The following is a 22,142-nucleotide window of genomic DNA, read 5'->3' as shown; positions in this document are numbered from 1 at the left end:
CACCCCTCCGTTTTTAGACTTATTTATTCCTATTGTGTATAAATATGTACCTGCGTGCATATATGTGCATCTCGTGTGTGCCTGATACTCTTGAAGGTCCCCTAGAATCAGACTTAGTGATGGGTGTGAGCTACTGTGTGAGTGCTGGGAATTGAACCCTTATCCTCTACAAAAAGAGTGAGGGCTCCTAACTGTGGAGTTGTCTCTTCGGCCCTTTGAACTCAGTTTTGAGGAGAGATTTTTCTGAAGAAAAAGAAAAATGTCTTGAGCTGGGACCACTGAAGCATAAAAACCTAAATAAAAACACAGAGGAGGGGCTGGAGAGGTGGCTCAGTGGTTAAGAGCACCAACTGCTCTTCCTGAGGTCCTGAGTTCAAATCCCAGCAACCACATGGTGGCTCACAACCATCTGAAGTGAGATCTGATGCCCTCTTCTGGTGTGTCTAAAGACAGTGACAGTGTACTCACATATATTAAAAAAAATAAATCTTAAAAAAAAAAAACACAGAGGAGCCTGGTGTCTGGGTGTGTGGGGAATCAAGTACAGCGTGTAGACAGAACAATGGAAGGCCAGAGCATCTGAAATGCGTAAGGAAGAGGAAAACTGGGTACAATAGAAAGGAGAAGGGAGGCAGGGACCAGGTCACTCAGAGTCTCATTGGCCAAATCAAAGAATGTAGATTTCATTCCAAATCTAACTGGAAAATAAGCCCTAAAAATGAGAAAAAAAGTAAGAAGTTGGCAGAAGTAAATCAATCCAGTGCAACCTAAGGACATCCCAGGCTGCACAACTGAAATAAGAATAACGTCTTAGAGAGAGCAAAGCCACCCTCAGATTGTTCCCCAAACCTGCTGGACCACATCGTACTGCACCGGGAGCCCTTCAAGGATTTTAGCCAAGGAAAGTTTGTGCGAAGATACAATAACCTAAGAGCAATCTGAATGATGCAGGGTCGGGACAGAAGCCAACGGAGAGGCTGTCCCTGAGGAACTAACTGTGGAAAACTGGGTGGTTCATGACAGATACAGTTCTGCTCAGAAGGTCTCAGCCATTCGCTAGGTGGACCCAGACAACACAAATCCATTAATGGAGCCTTTCAATATCTAGCAAAGCACAGGTCTGTGCTCTACCCATGGGGAAGCTGTACTAAATGAGACAAGCTAAACTGGACAGTCCTGACCTGAGGTCAAAATTAGAAGTCTACTGGTGGCTTACAGGAGAAAAACTGACCATTACCACTCTACTCCAGGAGACTGCCCCTGTAGGAATGATAGCTGAATGTCACTACACCCTTTGGTCGTTTTCAAGAAAAACTAGATGACTGCATTTACCTGTAACAGTTATTGGTTTTTGAAAGATAATGATAGATAGATAGATAGATAGATAGATAGATAGATAGATAGATAGATAGATAGATATTGAATATTTCAGACGAGTCAATGCATCAATACGCTGTATGGATGAAGCAAAAATAGATCTGTAGCCCTAAGGATTGATGGCTCAGTGGTGTAAGTCCTTTCAGCACGGGGGCCCAAATTCGGATCTCTGGAACCCTTATACAGAACAGGATGTGATGTCTGAACGCTGGACGGTGGGAAAAGGAGCATTTTGGAGACCGCCAAGCCAGCCAATCTAGCTAACTAAGGGAGCTGAGAGTTGAGTGAGAATATATAAGGTGGGCATGATAGCGTAACATAGACAGCATTGGCTTCTGGCTTCTACATGCTCATGTACATAAGACATAAACCACGCATACAAATAAAATATAATAATAATAAGAAGATTGATGGACAGAGAACAGACTGTAACCTTTCCTTTAAAGATGCCCACATGAGCTCCCAGTCCTACAGAAATAGGGTGGCTATGTCCCAGCATCATTGTCACATCTAGTCATCCATCTGAATCAGCAGACTGCCCAGTTCAAAATCAAACAGACATTGACTCAGATCTAATGGCATCTAGCATCTAGCTTTAACCCACAGGCTGTCCTGAGAGCTGAAATTTCCATAGCACACAATGCAAATAAGGAAGGGGCCCCTCTTCTTCTGAACTAGGACATCTTATTCTTGTAAGTTGCACCTCAAAGTAAATGAGGAAGGAGAAGCGGGGGTTGCTTCATGTGGTGTGAGTTGTCCTGTTGTGGGAAGATCATGTAAACAACTTCAAAGCCCTCATCTCCAACTTAGTCAGCAACCAAGCAGGGACGTGGCAGAGCCTCCTGTGAGAGATAATGCTTCACTAAGGGAAAGTTATTCAGTGCTTGTCAGGGCCCTCCCGGGGAATTCTGCTGCCTCATGGAGATTTCCATTCAACAGATCTGTGTGCTCTTGGAATCTGCAAGGGCAGGACAAAGACCAGCTTGTCCTCTGAAGAGTTTTCCAACATTTCTTTCCAAGTCCTAGTTTCAGATATTACATCTTTGCATTTGACTTGAGCATGTTCAGCTCTTAATGCTAAATTTGCTGTTGGTTTTCACCTCCGTGTCATTATATGTCTACTGTGGTTCTCCTGATGGTTTCTGATGTCCCAGAGAGGGTAAAATGCATTGCATTGTGTTGTGTTGTGTTTGTGGGTGTGGGTATGCACACACTTGTGCATTGGTGAGTCTGTGCTTATAAAGGTATACATACACTTTGCATGTTTAGGTCGATGCCAGAAGGCTACTTCTGATACTGTTTCTAGGGTGCTTTTTTCTTTTTCTCAGGCACGGTTCTCACTGGGGTCTGGAACTCCCCACACAGGCCAGACCAGCTAGCCAATGAGCCCACAGATCTGCCTTTCCATCTCCGGGGTTATAGAAGTAAGGGGCCACCACACCCAGATATTTCGGTGCGTTCTGAGGCCTGAACTCAAGTTCTCACCCTCACGAGGCAAATTCTTTACCAGCCCCCAAAATATCTTAGTGTCGAAATTTAAATTCATTCAACAGAATTAAAAGAAAGCCAAGACACTTGGATTTGCTAGATCAAAACCAAGCACCCAGAATTAAAATCACACAATACTAGTAAATAATATTAGTAGTAAGATCTTAAATACTCTTAGGAGAACATTCATAATATGTTTCAAAAGCACAATCATTAACTTGTTTGTTGTTGTTGTTGTTTTGTTTTTTCTGTTTGTTTTTGTTTTGTTTTGTTTTGTTTTGTTTTGTTTTACAGAAGACCAGAGGTAGCAATGGTAGATCTATTTCGTAGGTGGGAAATTTGAGACAGAAAAACATTAAGTAACTTTTCACTCTACCTTCAAAAACTATCCTGTGCCTATCTGCCACTTACACGCTCTAGACCAGCACAGCCAATCTAGAGCTGCAGGTTCTCCGACTTTCCCCTTATATTCATTCTCCACACTACACCTAGAACAACATCTGCTTAGCAGAACTAAGCAGTATACAGTAGCTTTCAACTGGCAATGATTCTTGCTTCCCCTTGGGATATCTCACATTGTACAGACGCATACCTGGCTGCCACAGTGGGATGCACTCTTGGCATCTAGTTGGTAGATGTGCTCCTACAAGCATCCTGTGAGGCCAGGCCACCCCTGCACCCATGAGTGCTAAGCAGGATAAGGTTAGGAAGTGCTGTTTCAGAGTCTGGGCCTAAGTTCAGGTGCTGGCTTAGCTGTTTCCTATCTCTGACACTGGACATGTCCTTTAACCACCCGTCTCTGTTTTCTTATATCTATTGAGCTCTGCGGAGCAGATGAGGTCATTTATACAAAATACTTAGGGGATGCTACACGGTGCTGCTGATTACCATTGCTGCCAACCGTCATAAAGATGCTATCATAGTCTTCTTCCTCTCTCTAGTCATTTGGCCTCACATCTAAGTCATCAGAAGGATATGTCGCCAGGCCCTGAGAGTTATCACTTATTTTGTTACCCTCATACCTGACAGGCATGCGTCAGTGCATTGAATATTTTAAGGCTCTGCTAAGAGCTCTCAGAACTGCCCTTCCTTGATGACCTCAATTATTATTAACCCTTCTGCTCCCAGAACCAGAGCCAGGAAGTATTAAGTGGAAAATTCTCCGGATGAACAATTCATGAATTTCAAGTTTTGTACCATTCTGAGTAGCATAAGGAAATACCACAGTGCCCTCTGTGCTCTACTCCCCGGCAGCCTGCTCAGAATATGAACTGCTTCATATTCAGTGTGTCCACACTATGTATGCTACCCACCCGTTAATCACTTAGTAGCTTTCTTGGTTATCAGATCGACTGTCATGTGTTTAAGGAATCCCGATGCTAATTCTGATCACCCGAAATGGCAGTCAGATTGTAAGGCATGGAAGGAGAGATTTATGCTAGGTCTATGCTGCTCTGTGATTTTCCTGAGGAGGTCTGAACAAAACTTAGACAATTGTACACTGAATGCAGGGTTGGTGTTATTTTTTTTATTTATAATTTTATTTTCTGTGCAAACGGGGAGTTTGCCTACATGTATGTCTGTGCACCACGTGCATGCCTGTTGCCCTAAGAAATTGAAGATGGCATCAAGCCACTGAGGATTGGAGGTACAGACAGTCATGAGGTGCCACATGGATGCTGGGAATCACCCTGGCTCCTCTGGAGGTGCTCTTAACCGCGAAGTCATCTCTAGGCCCTGGATGCAGGGTTTCCCACAAGTAGAACTGCATTTTAGTTTCCTCTTCTCCGCCCCACTTCTTTTCTGAGGTTGTGTAACGATTACCCAAGAATCATATGAACTCTCCCCGAAGCGTGCTTAGCCATTTCTGCAGAAGCTGCTTGATGCTTACACCTCTGAGGTAAGAATGTGAGATTAAGTTCAGAGTTCACAGGCTACCCCAATGGCCAGATAAAGCTGAACAGTGTTTAGTTTTTATATTAGCAAATGTTGAGTAGGAGTTGTTTGGCTGGATTAAAAACCCCACCAAGTGTTTGATAAAGGTGGGACAAGAAAGTCCAATGTCATCCTCAGACTATTCTTGTTTTAGGATTCCTAGGAGACCACTTAACAGTGTTCGACTCCGAGTGGCAATTGATGTAGCTATTATAAGTCAACCCAAACCAACCTGTTTTCCTTTTCTTGTCCATGTATCTGGACAACATGGAATGTCTCACTTCTTCCTGTTGTGTGCCTGTGCACATAATGTGTGTGCGCAGATGTGAGGTGTTGTGTTTTATAAAAAAAGATGAGAGAAGAGCCAGGGACCTGTTTGGTGGAAGTGTGGTGTGGTGGTGGAAGGGGTGTCTCTGGGGGTCCATGCTGGGGCATCCCTTCCCCCTAGAATACAGCTTATTTAGGGCATGGGGAAGGGAGTTGAGAAAGTAGAGGCAGAGAAAGGAAGATAGAGAGAGAGGGGGAGAGAGGGAGAGAGAGAGATTGAGAGAGAGATATTGAGAGAGAGATTGGGAGATATTGAGAGAGACAGAAATAGAGATAGAGATAGAGATAGAGATAGAGATAGAGAGAGAGAGAGAGAGAGAGAGAGAGAGAGAGAGGATGCCGGCCATGAGACATGAGACAAAGGGGAGAATGGGGAATGGGGAGAGGGGGAAGAGGGTAAGGGAACAAGAGGAGGAGGCCAGCAGCAACTTTTATAGTGAGTCAGGCACACCTGCTGTTGCCAGGTAACTGTGGGCGGAGCCTAGACTAAATGCCAACAGGAAGAACATTGGCTCATCTGTACTCAAGCAAGTAGGGAGCAGATGACCGCCTCAGGTGTCATTCTGTAGGAGCCATACATCTTGTGCTTTGACACAGGTCTCACAGTAGCCAGGAGCTCACTGAGTAGGCTCAGCTGGGTGGCTGTGGATCCCTGAGCATCTTCTTGTCTCTTTGCTCTGTGGTTTGGGATTGCAAATGTGTGTCAGGGTGCTCCCCGCCCCTGCTCTTGTAATTCTCAGAGATCAAACGCCAGTCCTTGTGCTTGAAGGACAAGTACTCTACTGGTGGAATCTTCTCTGCAGCTGCTAGGTTTTCCTCCCTGAGCAGGAATTCAGTTGTTCTAGGTTTCCTAAGCTCAGCAGCACTAATGTTTTGGGGAAGCGCTGTCTGGAGGGAGCCAGTCAGCGTATTGAAGATATTTTACAGCATCCTGGGCCTCTGCCCATTCTATGTTAGTAGTAGCCCTCTGATAGGATGATCAAAGACATCTCTTTATGTTTCTCATTATATTCTTTTTGGGGGAAACAAAATTAGCCTGGTGATCACTACATAAGCTGTGTATTGTTATCATATCCCAAAGGAGAAAACTTTTACCTTGACTGTACTAATATTAGATACATTAAATATTTGATATTTAAATCATCTCATTAGGCTTTAGTCCAAACTAAGCCCGGCTATTACCTGTTTGTACATCAAGTCCGTCAACTTTACAAGCTCCGTATTAGTTTTCTGTGGCTGCCATAACCATCGGCCGTCTAGTGGTGCGGGGTACCTCTGGTTGGGATGTGAAATATCCTCAGTATGTTCAATATTGTGAGGCTGCTTTCCCCAGTCGATGTTGCTTTTGGGAAGCCTTGGGACATTCGGGGCAGAGCCTAGCTGGATCACTAGGGGTGGACTTTTGAAGCTTGTACCTCCTTCTGCTTTTTGTCTCATGTCTGACTTCCCTGATCCAGCATAATAGAAGCAGCCTCTTCCTCCTCTCCTCTTCCTCCTCTTCTTTCTCCTCTTCCTCTTTTTCTATTTGTACACTGTTTTGTCAAAAATCAGAGATTATTCTCTTAATTCTCTTGATTTTTTTTAAATTAAACATAAAAACCCTCCAGCCATATATATTGTTATCCTTTTAAAATTAATTCCTATGATCAAAGCAACGTATTTTATAGTAAAAATCAGGTATAACTGGAAAAACACAGATGAGTTCATTATCCTTTTTCATTTTTCAAACAAAGTTGGAGTTCATTAATAAACAGATTTATGGGCTTGATGAGACAGAGAGGGGGGAGAGAGAGAGAGAGAGAGAAAGAGAGAGAGAGAGAGAGAGAGAGAGAGAGAGAGAGAGAGAGAGAGAGAGAGAGAGATGTTCTTAGAGAATTGATAAACCATTATAAAGGAAGTGGGTTTTTTGCTTGTTTGTTTTCATTTACTTTTCATTTGTTTGCATTGGTTTTTGAGCCCTGGCTATCCTATAACTCCCTCTGTAGACCAGGCTGGCCTGGAACTCACATAGATCCTCCTGGCTCTGCCTCCCAGGTGCGGGGATCAAAGGTATGTCCCACCACCTCCTGGCTATAAAGGAATGGTTTTAAGAGAGGCTTAAGTGTGGGCATTAAGGGTAAGAGAAAGTCAGGGACGTTGCAGGAACCTTCAAGACAGAGTGCTGCCCTTTAAGAGAAAGCCAAGCGGTGTACTGCTTTCTCAATATCAACTTTTACATGACGGTTTCATAGTTTTCAATTGAAATCGACCTATGACATTTATGACAGTTTCTAAGAGCTGCCTTTAAAATGTGTTAAATAAAATCCCATTGATGGTACACTCTGGTTGTCTGATGCTGTGGTGTTCTGGTTTTGGGTGCATGTTGTTCCCCTGTGTGCTGGCTTTTGTAGGATTGAACGTACAGCGGATTGCACTGAGATTTTTGCTTATTTGGTTAGTCCAGCTTCTGTTGTTGCTTGTCCATCAGAATCTTGCTTAACACTGCAAGCTAACCTTGAACTTAAAACCTTCCTCCCTCAGCCTCCCATTGCTGGGCTTCTGTAAGTCATCACACTCAGCTTGAATTATAAATTCAAAGTTCCCCTCCCATTTATGAGATGTTACACGAATCCCACACATTTAATTAAAAGGTCAATAGAAGACAGAAACACCCTAAGGCTTGCAAAATGACATTTTTGCTAGTGTAGGGGGAGAGGGAGGAAAGGATAGAAGGGGGAGATAGGTAGGTGGGGGGGAAGGGGAGGTGAGAGAGAAAAATAAGGAGGTGTGTGTATGTGTATGTGTGTGAATGTGTGTGTACGTGTGTGTTGTGTATGTGTGTATATATGGGTGTATGTGTGTGTTGTGTGTATGTATATGTGTGTATATGTGTGTTGTGTATGTGTGTATGTGTGTATATGTGTATATGTGTGTATGTGTGTATATGTGTGTATGTATATGTGTTCCTGTTTGTATGTATGTGTGTGTTCCCTTGTGTGTTTATGCATCCTTATCCACTGAGCCATATCAACAGCCCCCAAAATTACTTTTTAATAATTTACTACATAACCTTACTAGCATGGCTAATTTTATTTTGCCAAATTTTTCTATTTCAAAGTCTAAGGAGATGCGATGTTCCTGGCTTTGATTTACCAGTTGCTGCTATGTGCCTAGTTTCATCTTTCTCAAAGAACATTGTATTTTTGTGTCCTGTTGACCAGTGATGGTGACCCAGAAAAGGGTTTCTGTATGTCGTGATTTTGAAGACTGCTACGCCTTCAGTTTTGGGGGCTGCAGTTACAGCTTAGTGGAAGGGTTCTTACCTACCATGCAAGAGGCCCCAGTTCCATTCCGAGCACTGCTAAGCAAAATGAAAGTAGACCTTTTGTATTCTCTAGCTCTAAGAGAGTCTAAAGTGACCACCTGACTCATGTTTCTACTTCTGAAAAGTAAATGTATTTTTAGCCAACTCTTATCAGCAGGCGGAGCTTGAAGAGACGTTGAAAGTTAGTTTCCTAGGAAGAGTTCTACTGTGTTCCCCCTTTTTTAAAAAAGCCCTGAGGGCCGCAGATTACTCCCACACAGTTCCCTTAGATGCAGCCTAGGGAAGTCAAGGACACCTGGCTGTTTGTATCAGTGCTTTGTTCGGAAAAGCTCTCTGTTTCATCTGTGTAAAATTGGGGTCACGCTTATTTAAAACGCACAATCTTTTTCAAGAGGATTGGGCATCTCCTTAGGATAAAGTCCCTTGAACAAGAAACAGCTGACAGACAAAACAAGACAGACAAATGAAATCAGATGCGAGAGGAATGCATTGTCGTCCCCTCCCCCACCCCCACCCCCACCCCCACCCCGGCCCCGAGGTACATAGAACATCAAGAGATTTCAAAACACGAAATGTATTAGATTCAAGCCGGAGAGTGGACGGGGAAAGGTTTCTTTATGGTAGCGGGGCTGAAACCCAGAGCCGTGCAGATACACAGCTAAGTTCTTCACCACAGATAATATAGCATCCGCTTGCTTTAAATGTGCTGACGCAGCAGAAATCAATAAGACGTAAAAGCACGGACTGAGCATAGCTTGGATGGGGCTGTGCGGGCCCTGGCGTAGCTGCAGTTAGTGACCAGCAGCTCAAGAGGCGCAGACATCGGGACAGGGATGGTGAGAGAGGAAACTTCCCTACAAGAGAAGACTTAGAGGGAGGGTCACATGAGGACTATGGCTCTGATATCCCTGTTCCTTAGATGATAATGTTTTCATTTGCAGGGGTGAGAAATCGTGTGGAAGGAAGGGTGAGCAATGTTAGACAAGGAGAACAGAACTAGTGAGTCTGGAAGGCTGCCTTGAGCTCTCTATGACACAGATGGAGCCTGTAGCAAGGTGTGCCCAGAGCCGAGGCTGAGACGGCTACAGCTCCTCTCTCCATCCCATAGCCCCTAGGGCCGGCGCATGCGCACACACTGATGGGCTAAAGACACAGACAGGATTCTGTGGTGCAGAAGTCATTTCTGTGTTAGCCCAGCAGATATGTGTGCTACACCCAGTGGTCAAAAAGTCCTCACCGCTAAGTGAGCTGAAACCACCACTAAGTTCAGGACAAAAGTCCAACAGTTTCTTGCCGTTCTGTTTCTTTCCCTGGGGTTTGGTGTTCCTGTAGAAGCCATTTCTATAATTAGCATTACAGGTTGAGGGTGTGAGTTTGTGAGATGCGTGATGTGTTCCGTCTTCAAGAGACGCAAACACCATGAGAGAAGAATCAACAGAGGAAGTGGACCTGCTGCAGTGGGCACGGTGGGCAGTGAGGCAGGGGCTCTGACTAGAGGAGGTAGGAAGAGGATCTTGAAGGAAAAGCACCAACCTCACAGACTGGGTAGTATGTTGGAAGGAAGTGTGACGTGTACATGTTACATGGTGGACGCTTCATTGATGAAGCCATTCTTCTTGGTAAACCTAAAACCAAAACAAAATCTTCCTTAGAACATCAGCTAAAACTGTATGTGTGCTTAGCGAAAGCACTTATAGTTTACCTCACCCGCGCCCCCTGAAGTTTGTGTGTTGTCCTTGTTAGGACAGCCTCTCATGTGGCACAGGCTACTCTTGGGAACTTTTCAAACAGCTGAGGATAACTGTGAACTTCTGATCTTCCAGCATCTATCTCCCACATATTGGAATGGCAGTCATGTATCGCTGTGCCCTTGTGTTATTGGTTTTCTTTGTTCATGTTATGTAGGATATCATTCTGCAGTGTAGGATAGTTTGGAACTTACTAAGTCGCCTTGAACTTGTGGCAGCCCTCCTGCCTCAGCCTCCCAAGTGCCATCTGTGGCAAGCACGTGCCCAGCATGTTATTTTCCTGATAGTTTGCAGCCCTTTTCAATTCCTACTGGGTGCCATCTTGGTGCCGTTGCCTGTCGCCTTGGTTATGTTCCTGATGTTGCCTGCTGTTTTTCAGATGGGGACAGTTTTCCTTCCCAGAGACACCCTCTCCCTTGCTTGCTTTGACTTGCCTGCGGAGCTCTGCTCTAATATGACAACATAACAAAACCTGAACCAACAGGTCTTGATACCAGGAAGCCCAGTGTGCGTCTCCTTGTTTATCTTTCCAGGAACAGGCGACAGGCTCCATCATGTCTCTTCCTGATCTGTAGGGCTCTTGTTGAAGTTGAGTCTTTTTTTTAAATCGTGTGTGTGTGTGTGTATGTGTGTGTGTATGTGTGTGTGTGTGTGTGTGTGTGTGTGTGTGTCCACTTATATGTGTGATTATGTTGCAGTGAGTGTGTGGAGGTCGGAGGGCAATCTTGAATGTGACTCCTTCCATTTGAGGTTACACTCACACTATCGATTGGGTCCAGCCTCATGTAGGTTTTAGGGACCTGAACTCAGATCCCCATCCTTGTACAACAGGACTTTACCCATGGGCCATCTTCTGAGCCCCTTCTTAGGGGTGCCTGTGACACATGTAATCCTAGCACTCAGAAAGTGGAGTCAGGAGTCCAAGGTCATCTTTGGTCACTGAGTAGACTTCCAGGCCAGCCTGGGCTGCATGAAACTCTTTCTTATCCCTTAAGTAAAAAGCATGTCAAGACATTCTCCTTTTCTTAGCCGTTTGCCTCAAGGGCACTGGTCAGTTTCAGGAAGAAGCTGACGTTTAGCCTCCACAGCTGCCTCACTCTCATCCCGTGTGCACCCATCAGGGAATCCTGTGCTTTGGGGCAGAACAGTGCTGCCTTATTCCTTTCAACTGTAACAAGAACAGCATGCCCAGAACAGACCTGCCTGCTCTGCAGTCTTGCCTTTTGCCTCCAGCAGCATGCTTTCTGAGGTGTGCCTTCGCCACTCCCATACACCCACCTGAAGCTGCATCAGGGGAATCCAAGGAGCGTCTGAGCCCTGAAGATCAGTGTGGAGAGTGGACAGCTGCCTCCTCACTCTTGTCTGGATTTTGGCAGTCAGGGAAACTGGGCAGCCAAAGTGGATTACTGCGTAGGACCTGATTTATGTTCCTGACTTATTCAGTTCCTCTTTACCATTCACACTCCTAGAACTCAGGAGACTCAGGTAGGAGGAGTACAAGACCAGTCTATGTGGCATAGTCTTAAGAAATAAACCTGCTTTCTCTAAAACATCTCCTCCCATGGGCAGGAGATTCTTTCCCTTGGAGAAAACTTCTAGAGGCTTTAGTGTAATGCCTACAAGTGTCTAGGCTAAGATTAAAGTGTGTGTGTGTGTGTGTGTGTGTGTGTGTGTGTGTGTGTACATGCTTCTAGGTGTGTGTGCACATGTGTGTGGAAGTCAAACATCTTTGTCAACATCTTTTTTTTTCTTCTTGAGACAGCGTTCCACGAGCTCAGCATTCACTGATTGGCTAGGCTGACTGGTCAGCCAGCTCTAGGAATCTACTTCCTGTCTTTGCTCCACTTCCCCACCGCAACAGTCACAGGGTTCATGATCGTCTTAGTTAGGGTTTTAGTTCATTGACATGATCAAAGCACCCTGGGTAAGTGTTTAGCAGGCTTACCCCCCCCCCCAGTTCACAGTCCATCAGGCAGGAACTTAAGGCAGAACTGAAGCAAAAGCCATGGAGTGGGGGGCTGCTTACTGGATCGCTTCTCATGGCTTCCTTGCCCTGCTTTTGTACACATCCTGTTCCTGGGTGCCATAGGTTGGACCCCTCCCCCACCTTCCATATCATTAATCAAAGCGGCACTCCAGGTCACTGTTACCAAGGTATTTTCTCAATTAAGGTTCCCTCTTTCCAGCTGTGACTAGGTTTGTGTCAAGTTGATAACAAAAAGCAAACAAAAACCAAACAACACAACCACCACCCTTTTAGACCGGGCTCAGGGGCTTAAGGCACCAAACTCATGCTTGCAGGGTAGACACTTGGCCTACTGACTGAACCTCCCCAGCCTCGATAGAGGCATTCTTACAAACGGAGTGAAGGAAGCTTCGCACCGTGGCAGTATTGTAACCAATTAGGTTTATTCAAGGTGTGATTACTGCTAGGTGAAAAATTTCCCCCCCTCCAAATGAGGTAAGAAAAATCACATGAGGAAATGTATATAGAATATATGACCGAGCTAGCCATATTTGATTGAGAGGATTTGTGGTCCCTTGGGATGAAGGAAAGGAGAAACTCAGTAATAAACAAATGATACTATTGTCCATTTGCAACAGTTTCCAAACACCGGGCCTCTGGCTTGGCTGAGTCGGAAGACTGTTGTAGCCTCTGCAGGGCAGAGGGCCCAGGAAGGGCTCCCAAGAACCTCTGTGGGCTTCCTGTCTTTTTTCTGCTCTACTCCATTGTGAGCAGCTAAGCCCCGGAGAGCAGTGAGCCCCGACCCCTTCTGAGAACTTGAGAAACACAGCGCAGCATTTGCTATCACATCTAATAATACTTCTTATGGTTGTTGGTGGGAAGGTGTGATGAAGATGGTACTGTGTGCAGGCTAACCTTTGCCTACAGTAGCCTTCCTACTCCCCCCTCCCCCGCCCCCAGCTCTCAGTGTGATCTGCTTTCCTCTTTCTCCTCCCTTTTCCTGACCAGGAGAAGAAACCAGTTGAATAGATAAATACAGTCCCACTGCTTTCACCTGGCTTTTGAGTTTTGTATTGGAAAAGGGAAGGGAGAGAGAAGACTGTCTCAAGTGTCTGAAGCCACTTCTTTTGAGGTTTCTGTCAATCAAGAATTAGTGTCAAGACTGGATTCCAGCCATGAAAGAGAGCAGGCTGTGCAGGGTACATAGGGGCATCCAGGAGTGATGGGTGTCCATGCTACATCTTTAGACTATGCCTATGGGTTAGTTATCTAGTTGGCTAGCTGTCTAGTTAGTGCCTCCTTAAGAACAGCCAAGTCGGGGTTGGGGATTTAGCTCAGTGGTAGAGCGCTTGCCTAGCAAGCGGAAGGCCCTGGGTTCGGTCCCCAGCTCTGAAAAAAAGAAAAAAAAAAGAACAGCCAAATCACCCATGTGAACTGTGAAATTTGTTTCAGTGTGTGTTAGAAACCCTGTGTATCGGAAATTCATCATTTGTTTAAGCAAACATTTATTTAGTGCTGACTGTATACCAGGTACCATTTTAGGTCTTTGGTAGACAGTCGAGGGATAGAGTCAGAGTTTTCACATTTCCAGGGCTGCAATTTCTACAGCAAGATGATAAACTAATAAGGCACAGAGTATATCCACTGGTAACGAATATCGTACATGGGGTCTTGGACCGGGACTGGTGTGAGGAAGCAGTTTACAGCCCTGTTTTAAATGGAGAAATCAAGATCAACTCACTGGAAAGGTGATGTCGGGGCAAAAATGGGGAGACAAGAGCCATTCTGGTGTCAAGGCAAAGGGCCTTACTGTGGGAGGGAGTATGCACAGACTTCAGAATGGGGTTGGGTAGAGAGGCTAGAATACCTGGTATGTTTGTCAGGTGGCAGGGAGACCAGGGTGGAGACAGCAGGCACACAATTAGAAGGGACAGAGGCAAAGATTTTTTTAGCCCATTGAGTATAGATCAGGGACAGCCTTGTATGCTAGTTTGCCCTATGATAGAAGAAGCAAATGAAGCTTGGGGACTGAGGAGAATACTGCCCTCTGTAACTATATTGGACTCAGACTTTGGGACTAGGCCAAAACCAGAGAGACAGTTATTCCAAAATTCAAATGAGAGGCAATGGTGGCTTGGGCCATTTCTATCAACTCCGCCCAAAGTCAAAGGGCGACATTTTGTTTCTATTTATTTATTTATTCATTCATTCATTCATTCATTCATTTATTTCTATTTATTTTTTAGACAATGTCTTGTGCCATCCAGGCTGCTGTTGGACTTGACATGTAGCTAAGGATGGCCTTGACTGTCTCCTGCTGCTAACTCCCACATACTGGGCTCGCTGGCATGTACTAGCGAGTCTAATTTATGCAGTGCCGGGGATTGAACCCAGGGCTTCAGGAATGCTAAGTGAGTGCTCTACCAAGTGAGCTGTGTCCCTTGCACAGAGAGACTCACACTGAAGCGGGGGAAATCCATGCACAAACATGAGTACCTTTCGTTAAGAAGATGCTCGCCCATGGCTCCAATTGCGATGCCGCTTCCCACTATCTCAGATCTGATAGCCTATTGTTTCATCAATCCGTTGATTTAGGAACTGTTTCTCCAGGACCAGCTGCCTCCAGAGGCCAACTATTTAGACCTGTGCTTTGCTTTTCAGAAACTCAACAGGGGATGACACACACCACACACAATACCCAGTAGTACCACTTACAGGAAGATAAACAGTCATAGAAACATTATCCAGCACCCACTTACTGCTTTTAACTATCTGTGCAAGACAGACCTTTGGGTACCATGACAACGAGGACACATTTGTTATCATTATCATGACTCGATGGTTCTTTATAACCAAATGATAACCTATAAAAATAGAGAAAATCCTATTTAGCTGTCTCAAAAAATGTTGAAACGTCATTCCTTTGTTCTGTCATCCATCAGCATCAAGGATTCTGTCAATTTGGTACCTGTCTGCATGCTAGTTCTGAAAAAGCAATGTGTGTTTCACAGTTTACAGACATTCCTAGGATCCCAGGCTCACTGATTGACTGACACTCATGTCCTCTTCTGTACGTTCATTGCATCTCTTTGCTTTTCTTTTAATTATCCGCTCCGAAGAACAACAAACGGAAGCCGCTGCTCAGCTCCCAGGATGGTGCCGCTCAAACTGCGCGTGCTTTTCTGCCTCCTCTGCTGCCTCCCACGGGTACATCCTTTGTACTGGCAAGACCCTTCTTTTTTCGACTTCAGGCCATCAGGTAAGAGGCACCAAACTCCAAGTGACCTCAAGATGTTGCATGTTTTGAAGTGTGAGGAAGCCCTTTTAAGAAGGGTCTATGAGGGGACTGGGGGGATGGCCCAGGTTATAAAACACCCACTGTGCACAGGACTTGGGGGGGTGGCCCAGGTGATAAAGCACCCACTGTGCAAGCATGAGCTCCTGAATCTGGATCCCCATCACTGATGGGAGACGCTTTCAGTGTTATGGGGGTGGGAATAGAAACAGGAGGATCCCTGAAGCTTATTGGAAATATCATCCTGGATGACTTAATGTGCTTCAGTTTTGGTGAGAGATCCTGCCTCAAAAAAGCAAAAATAGGGGATGATGAAGGAAGACACTTAGTCGTTGATCTCCAGTTTCTACGATCATGTACACACATATGCATGTGCAGCTGAATATGCATGTCCATACTAACAAGTACTTACAACACACACACACACACACACACACACACACACACACCATGCTCAACTCACTTGCACACACATACTATACAGGAGCACATATATTCAGGGATATCTTTGTTATGGAAGGAGCTTCACCCTTCTGTCTTTACAACTCTAAGACAAGAATGTAGTTTTTTTTCCCTTCAATCTCATGCCTGCAGCATGGGCGTTGTAACACGTGGGCTGTCAGCTTGCTGTGACCATGGAAAACATGCCTTCAACACCTCCTACTCTTCCCCTCCTTTGCAACCCTAGTTTAGCTCCTGCCCGGTGTGGGAGCATACTTGCCTTAGCCTTTACAAGGCAGTCTTTAATACTGCTCCATGAAGGAATGGTTGGTCTTGTGTCTTGACAAGCAAACCCAGTCCTGCAGAGGTGGAGAGGCTTGTGAGAAGATGACAGTCTGGACTCGTGACGTCCAAAGGGACATGACTGTTTCTACTTGAGAATGAGGAGAAGCAGAGGCAAGCAGATGCCTGGAACTGCAGAAGAGAATGGCCACAGCCAATTTCTCTCTTCATTTGTGTTAAGGGAAGACTATAAGAGAATGGTTAGATAGTACAAGGAATTGTAGCCAGTGTGGGGCAGGTACATCTCGTGCCTCCAAGAAAGACCTATGTTGCAAGGACATTGCTTCTGGAGCATTGTGAATACCTGCTATCTTAAAGGACTGTGATGCATATGGGTCTCAGTACTCATCCAATGGAGATAACAGCAGGAGGTGGCTTAAGAATAATGTCACTCAGTCTACACCTACAGATCTCACACGCTGACAGATGTACTCACTCGGGGTCTAGTTGCTGGGTTTGTTGAGTGACTCTTTACCCCAGCATCTACAAAAGGGCTTACATAACTCAGCGTCATCAACATAGCCTTTGTCCTACTTTATATTTGGGGAAATGGACGAATCAATAGGAAAGGGGCCAGGCTTTATGTTGATATTTACACAGGTAATTGAAAAGTATTGCAGAGGTCCATTCATTCCTCAACCCTTCCCAGGAAGTGAATGCACCAGGAATACAGTGGTGACTAAGGTACTGGAGCTTGTAGTCAGGGAACCCGTGACCTATTTGTATTGTCAGGGGCTGGAAACAGGTCACACAATGGGTCAATTATCATTCGGGGTACATTTTATATTATTGACTCTTACTGGTGCAGGGTGAAATTTTAAAGACACGTTTTTTTTATCCTCTCATCTTTAAACATCACTGGAAATCTGAGAACAGGGTCATTGATAACTCATCTCCCTTGGTCTTGTGCTAACCCAATGCTATACTCAGTCTAGCTGTTTAGAAGTGGATACATGAGTATTTTTGAAGCTATAACTAATAGCTTAAACAATAGATAGTTATTATTTATAATTTATTGAAGGAATGCATAGAAAATACAGCTGTTCAGGTTGTAGTTTATTTAATTTGTGTGTGTGTGGGTTTGTGTTATAAGTACACGTGTCTCCGTGAGTGTCCGCACCTGTATACACAGGTGGAAGCTAAAGAAAAACGTCCAGTGTTCTGTTCTATTACTTTCTACCTTGTTCCCTTGAGTTTGCATTCAGGTTCAGAGTCTCTCACTGAATCTGAAATTGGGCTGACAGCCAGCAAACCCTCTGTCTACCCATAGCCGGACCAGGGTTTCAGCTCCATGCAGCCATTCCTAAGTTTTTATGCGGTGCAGCAGATTTAAACTCAACTTTTCAAGCTTGTACAACAAGCACTCTTACCCATCAAACCATCTCCCCATACTCTTCTTTTGGTTGTCTGAGATAGCCTTATGTAGCCCAGGCTACCCTCTAACCCACTATGTAGCAAAGGCTGGCCTTGAGTGATTTCACCTGTTGTCTCCTATTCACAGGCGCTGGTGTTACAGCATGTGCTCCTGTGTCTGGAAAGCCTTACAGGTGAGGGCCAGAGATACCTCACATGTTGAGGAAGGACAATGAAACTATTAGGAAAGAAAGCATTTTTTTTTCCTAGAATGTATACCTCTCAAGACTCAGGACCATTTGACTACCAAAAATATATATTGAGCAGCATCCTACGGTCCGAAGTTCCTATTCAAATAAAGTTGAAGAGGATTAGGAAAAGATAAATTCTGAGTCACAAACTATAGCCCAGACCAAGCTGTAGTTCTCTCTTCTTTTTCCTTATGATGCTTCCAGACGGGTGGTGAGGCGGAGGTTCAGGCTCATGTGATGTGCAAATTGCAAAGGGCTCTACTTTTTCTGTACCCCGTGTGGTACCCGTGATGGATAAATTCTGAGTGAACAGGTTCCTAAAGTAGAGAAAGTTTTGGAGAGCCATAAGTTATTAGAAGAGGTTCCCTTGGTTTCAGTGGAATTACGATCTCATAAGAGGTGAGATCCATTTGTGTGCTCCAGAACTCTGCTGATAGGTTAGCGCCTCCAAGGTAACTAAGATTTCTCTGAGGCTCTTCCCTGAGCTGTGAGAGCCAGTGGTCTCCTCCTGGTCTAGCCCTGCCAAGGCTGCCTATGGGTGGGGACACAGATCCTCACTGGCTGCCAATCACAAAAGGAGAGGCAGAAGGCGCTACCTACCCTGTTATTCTCTAGGCGAGCCACCTCCCAGTTACACCAAGTCTGCCTCCACACATAACCTGAAACGGGAGTGGAAGAACCTATTTTAATTCTAAAGAAGGGCTGGAATATTCACCAATGGGAGGGGGGAAAATCCAAACCAAACCAACCAACTAAACAAACAAACAAACAAACAAACAAACATCTTTGAGGAAAGGCTCTGAATTTTGAACGGTCCCTGGAGAAGTGTGGAAGCCACGGGGGTAGATCTGCTAAACCTTTCTAAGGAACCCCCAGCCTCTGGGTAGTAAGACTTCACCAGCTCTGGAAAGAGAAGGAAGTTCTGGCAGTTGACGACAGTTGTACACTGCAGTTGGTGTTAAGCACATAGTGAATACACTCACTCCATGTGTCTTTATCCCCATGGCTGACCTGCAGGCTGGTTAAGAGCTTTTATGCCAGAGAGAAGAGTTACACGGCTCAGGCCAGACCACCATAATTTGGTATCTGAAACAGGACCACCTGGATCCAAAACTGGACTCCACTCTGCTTTACCTTCTGTCTTTCTTCAAACTGCCTCCTGTCTTTGCTCTACCAGTGTGGCGCACCAAGAGATTTGGGCTGTGACATAGCATGCCTTCCTCTTGAATCATCCTACTTTGAATCATTTTTGATTTTGTCGAATTAGGACCAGGAGTCTGCATTCCGAAAACCCTAGGTGATGGCCTTGATGCTGACCCAAGGATCAGTTTGGTGTAGGAGGCCATGCGTATCGAAAGGCTCGTCACTGTTCGGGACTTCAATGAGTCAGCAGTGGAGGGTGTGATAAGATGGTTGCCAAGACTTGCTGAGCAGTGATGTGTGTTGATGCTGGTGTCACACCTCACATAGCTCTGGGTGTTTGGCAAAGCCTGCGCTGCTGCGTGATTGACTCCCACAGTTCAATCAAGTGGACAGTGTGGGCCAGCTCAGTGTATCAGGACTCTGTATGTGTTGTTTATTGGAACCCAACAACTAAAATTAAGTCGTGATGTGATTGCGGTCTAGAAAGGAGGCAGGCTGTGGAGATATGGAAGGGTTTGGGCTTCAGACAGGAGTGGACAGGTCAAAGAACACGTGCAGTGGATCTGAATGGAGGACCAAAGAGGTTGGCGCTGTTTCAGCTTAGTTCCGCCCCCATTCCCACATATTTATCTTGAGCCCGGTGTGTCAGCAGCTGTGTTTAGACTAGATGGGCCAGCTCCTGAGTAGCTGTTATCATTCTTGGCACTGTGAACTATTCCACACATACAGAATTCCTGATTCTGAAGAAGAAATGATTATGTCTGGGGTCCAGATTATTCCAAATTAAAAACAAATTTACCTCTCAGAGTTCCAGCCTGGAATTCATCAGATAAAAGAATTCTGGGGTTTGGGGTAGAACTGGACAGTTCAAGAGTGAGAGGAGGGGTTTGGGAAATGGTTATTTAGAGTCATCTTGGACCATTGTCTTTACAATACTGTGGTGTGGACAGATGTCAGGTCCAGATGCACAAGAAGTGTCTGGTCTACAGAGTAAGTTTCAGGACAACCAGGGCTACACAGAGAAACCCTGTCTACACACACACACACACACACACACACACACACACACACACACACACAGCACTGAAGTGTGAGATGAAGTCCATATTCAACACAGAAAACAAACAGATATAACTCACTTTTCATACACCTTGTATAGAAATAGAATTTGGATCAAGTCTCTTTGGTGACACCCCAAACGTCTTGCCAGAAGATGCATGTCTACTCCCATACAAAGCAGGCCCTTGAGTAGGGTGAGAAATGAGAGGGTGCTGGGGAAGTGACTCGGTCAGGAATGTGCTCATCCCACAAGTATGAGGATGCGAGTTCAGGTGGACAGCACCCATGTACAATCTGGGTGTCTGTCTCCAACCCCCAGTGCTGGGGAGGCAGAAGCAGTTGAACCCATGGAGCTCATTGGCTCGTGACCCAGCAATGAACTCCAGGTTCAGTGAGATTCTGTCACCAACGAATGAGGTGGAGAGCAACTGAAGAAGACAGAAAACATAGGCTAGACCTTTGGCCTCCACAGTCACATGCAGAAATGGAAGCACATTCACACACACACACACACACACACACACACACACACACACACACACACACACACACACGAGAGGTCAGAAGCTAGGAACTTCATTGCCTTAGAATTCTAAGCACCTCGTCTTAGGTGGACTGGTGGCTGCCATGCGTTGACATGAAATCACATGAACCTATTTTTCAGTAATGTTTCATAAGCTCCAATCGGTGATGTCTGCTGTCAGCGCTGGCCGTTGTAAAATCCCCAAAGGAAATGGATCTTACCCTGTCGGCTGTACAGACATGATGTTCGGTTATGGGAATGAGGTAAGGCCCCACTTCTCCTTCTCCTTCAATCCTAAGGGCTTGCCCTTGCTTTCCATCTAGCACGGGTGGTAGCATGACCCTGCAGTCTCCTGAGGATGACTTATTGACCATTCCTGTTGCAACAGCGTCTGCTACTGTGCCATTCCTCACCCGCCTACTGTCTCCTGATCAATTTACCAGTGAATTTTATTCTCTCTTAGGTTTTCCTTCCACTCAAACCACTCTTTTGTGGTTATATTCAGCCACCCAGCTGCGTGAACACTTCCCTAGACCTTTCAGGGGAAGATAGGGATCTGGGCCCTGGTAATAAAATAGCGACAACACTGCATTTCCCAGCTGCATTCGACTGAGACTCTGTTTGTTTCTTTTCCCAACAGAGCATCTTCTTGCGTTTGTACTACCCAGCTCAAGATCAAGGTCCTCATGACACTGTTTGGGTCCCAAACATAGAATATTTTTGGGGTCTTAGTAAATTTCTCGGAACACCTACTTTTGTAGGCAACATTTTGCACCTCTTATATGGTAAGATTTCTGTTGGTCCTGGTGTGAAGTTTTATGCCTATCTATCTGTATTTGCATATGTATATTTGCACATGAATATATATTAGAAACAAGAGTTACGAGTAGGAAGGCTGAGGTTGGTTTTCTAAGATGGTAAGGGTGGGATTTCTTTTCTTTTTTAACTGTGTATGGGTGTGTTTTTACACACACAATTGTACATTTATATGGAAGCCAGAGGACAATCGGAGGTGTTATTTCTCAGAAACATAGTCCCCCCCCACCCCCACTTCCTATGTGGCAGGTTCTGTCAGTAGCCTGGGGCTCACCAGTTAGGCTTTGCTAGCGCACCAGCAAGCTCCAGAGCTCAGACTCCTCAGCACTGGGCTTACAGTTATGTGCCTGACGTTTTTATACCACCACATGCAAGGCAAACACTTTCCCAGTTGAGTGATGTCCCTAGCCAGAAAGACAGGATTTCTTACAGAACTGGGCAACACTGAGAGAAGCAAGGATACTTTATCGTTACACATTCTGATTGTAATGGGATAGGACGGGGATGTGAGACTTGCCTTAGCACCACCTTATGCCTGATCCTCAGTTTCCTTTCTTCTACCCTGTGGTGGAAGGCACGACATGGTCAGGGTAGCAAATTACCTGGTGGGACCACTGGTTGCCCAATATATTTTGTGTCAGAGCCAAATAGAAAATAGATGCCGAGCTGGCAGCTAACTTTCACTCATCACAAGAAGAGACCTTACTTACCTCGTGCCCATCCCCCATTCCCAAAGGACCCACTTCTCTCCTACAGTCTTCAGTAGTCATCACT

At 45.3% G+C, this 22,142-nt stretch overlaps 1 protein-coding gene and 1 non-coding gene across 4 annotated transcripts in view; both read left to right on the top strand.

Annotated features, from left to right (window-relative positions):
* Positions 1-22,142, top strand: part of Pla2g7 (phospholipase A2 group VII) — a 42,414-nt gene that overhangs the window by 3,491 nt on the left and 16,781 nt on the right. Inside the window, exons 1-4 of one of the 3 annotated variants that reach the window (XM_087565118.1) lie at positions 4,575-4,765; positions 15,265-15,404; positions 20,694-20,815; positions 21,193-21,337. In XM_087565118.1, coding sequence (XP_087421244.1) covers positions 4,701-4,765; positions 15,265-15,404; positions 20,694-20,815; positions 21,193-21,337 — 472 coding nt within the window. In that variant the 5' untranslated portion in view covers positions 4,575-4,700. 3 annotated transcript variants of the gene reach the window in all.
* Positions 12,552-12,696, top strand: LOC148003637 (U4 spliceosomal RNA). The gene has a single exon (XR_015630002.1). It is a non-coding gene; the product is annotated as a U4 spliceosomal RNA (small nuclear RNA).

The sequence above is a fragment of the Rattus norvegicus genome, chromosome 9 (assembly GCF_021556685.1).
Source record: "Rattus norvegicus strain SHRSP/BbbUtx chromosome 9, alternate assembly SHRSP_T2T, whole genome shotgun sequence".
Taxonomy (NCBI): Eukaryota; Metazoa; Chordata; class Mammalia; order Rodentia; family Muridae; genus Rattus; species Rattus norvegicus.
The sequence above is the reverse complement of the archived record's forward strand: the minus strand, read 5'-3'. Positions and strand labels throughout refer to the sequence as shown.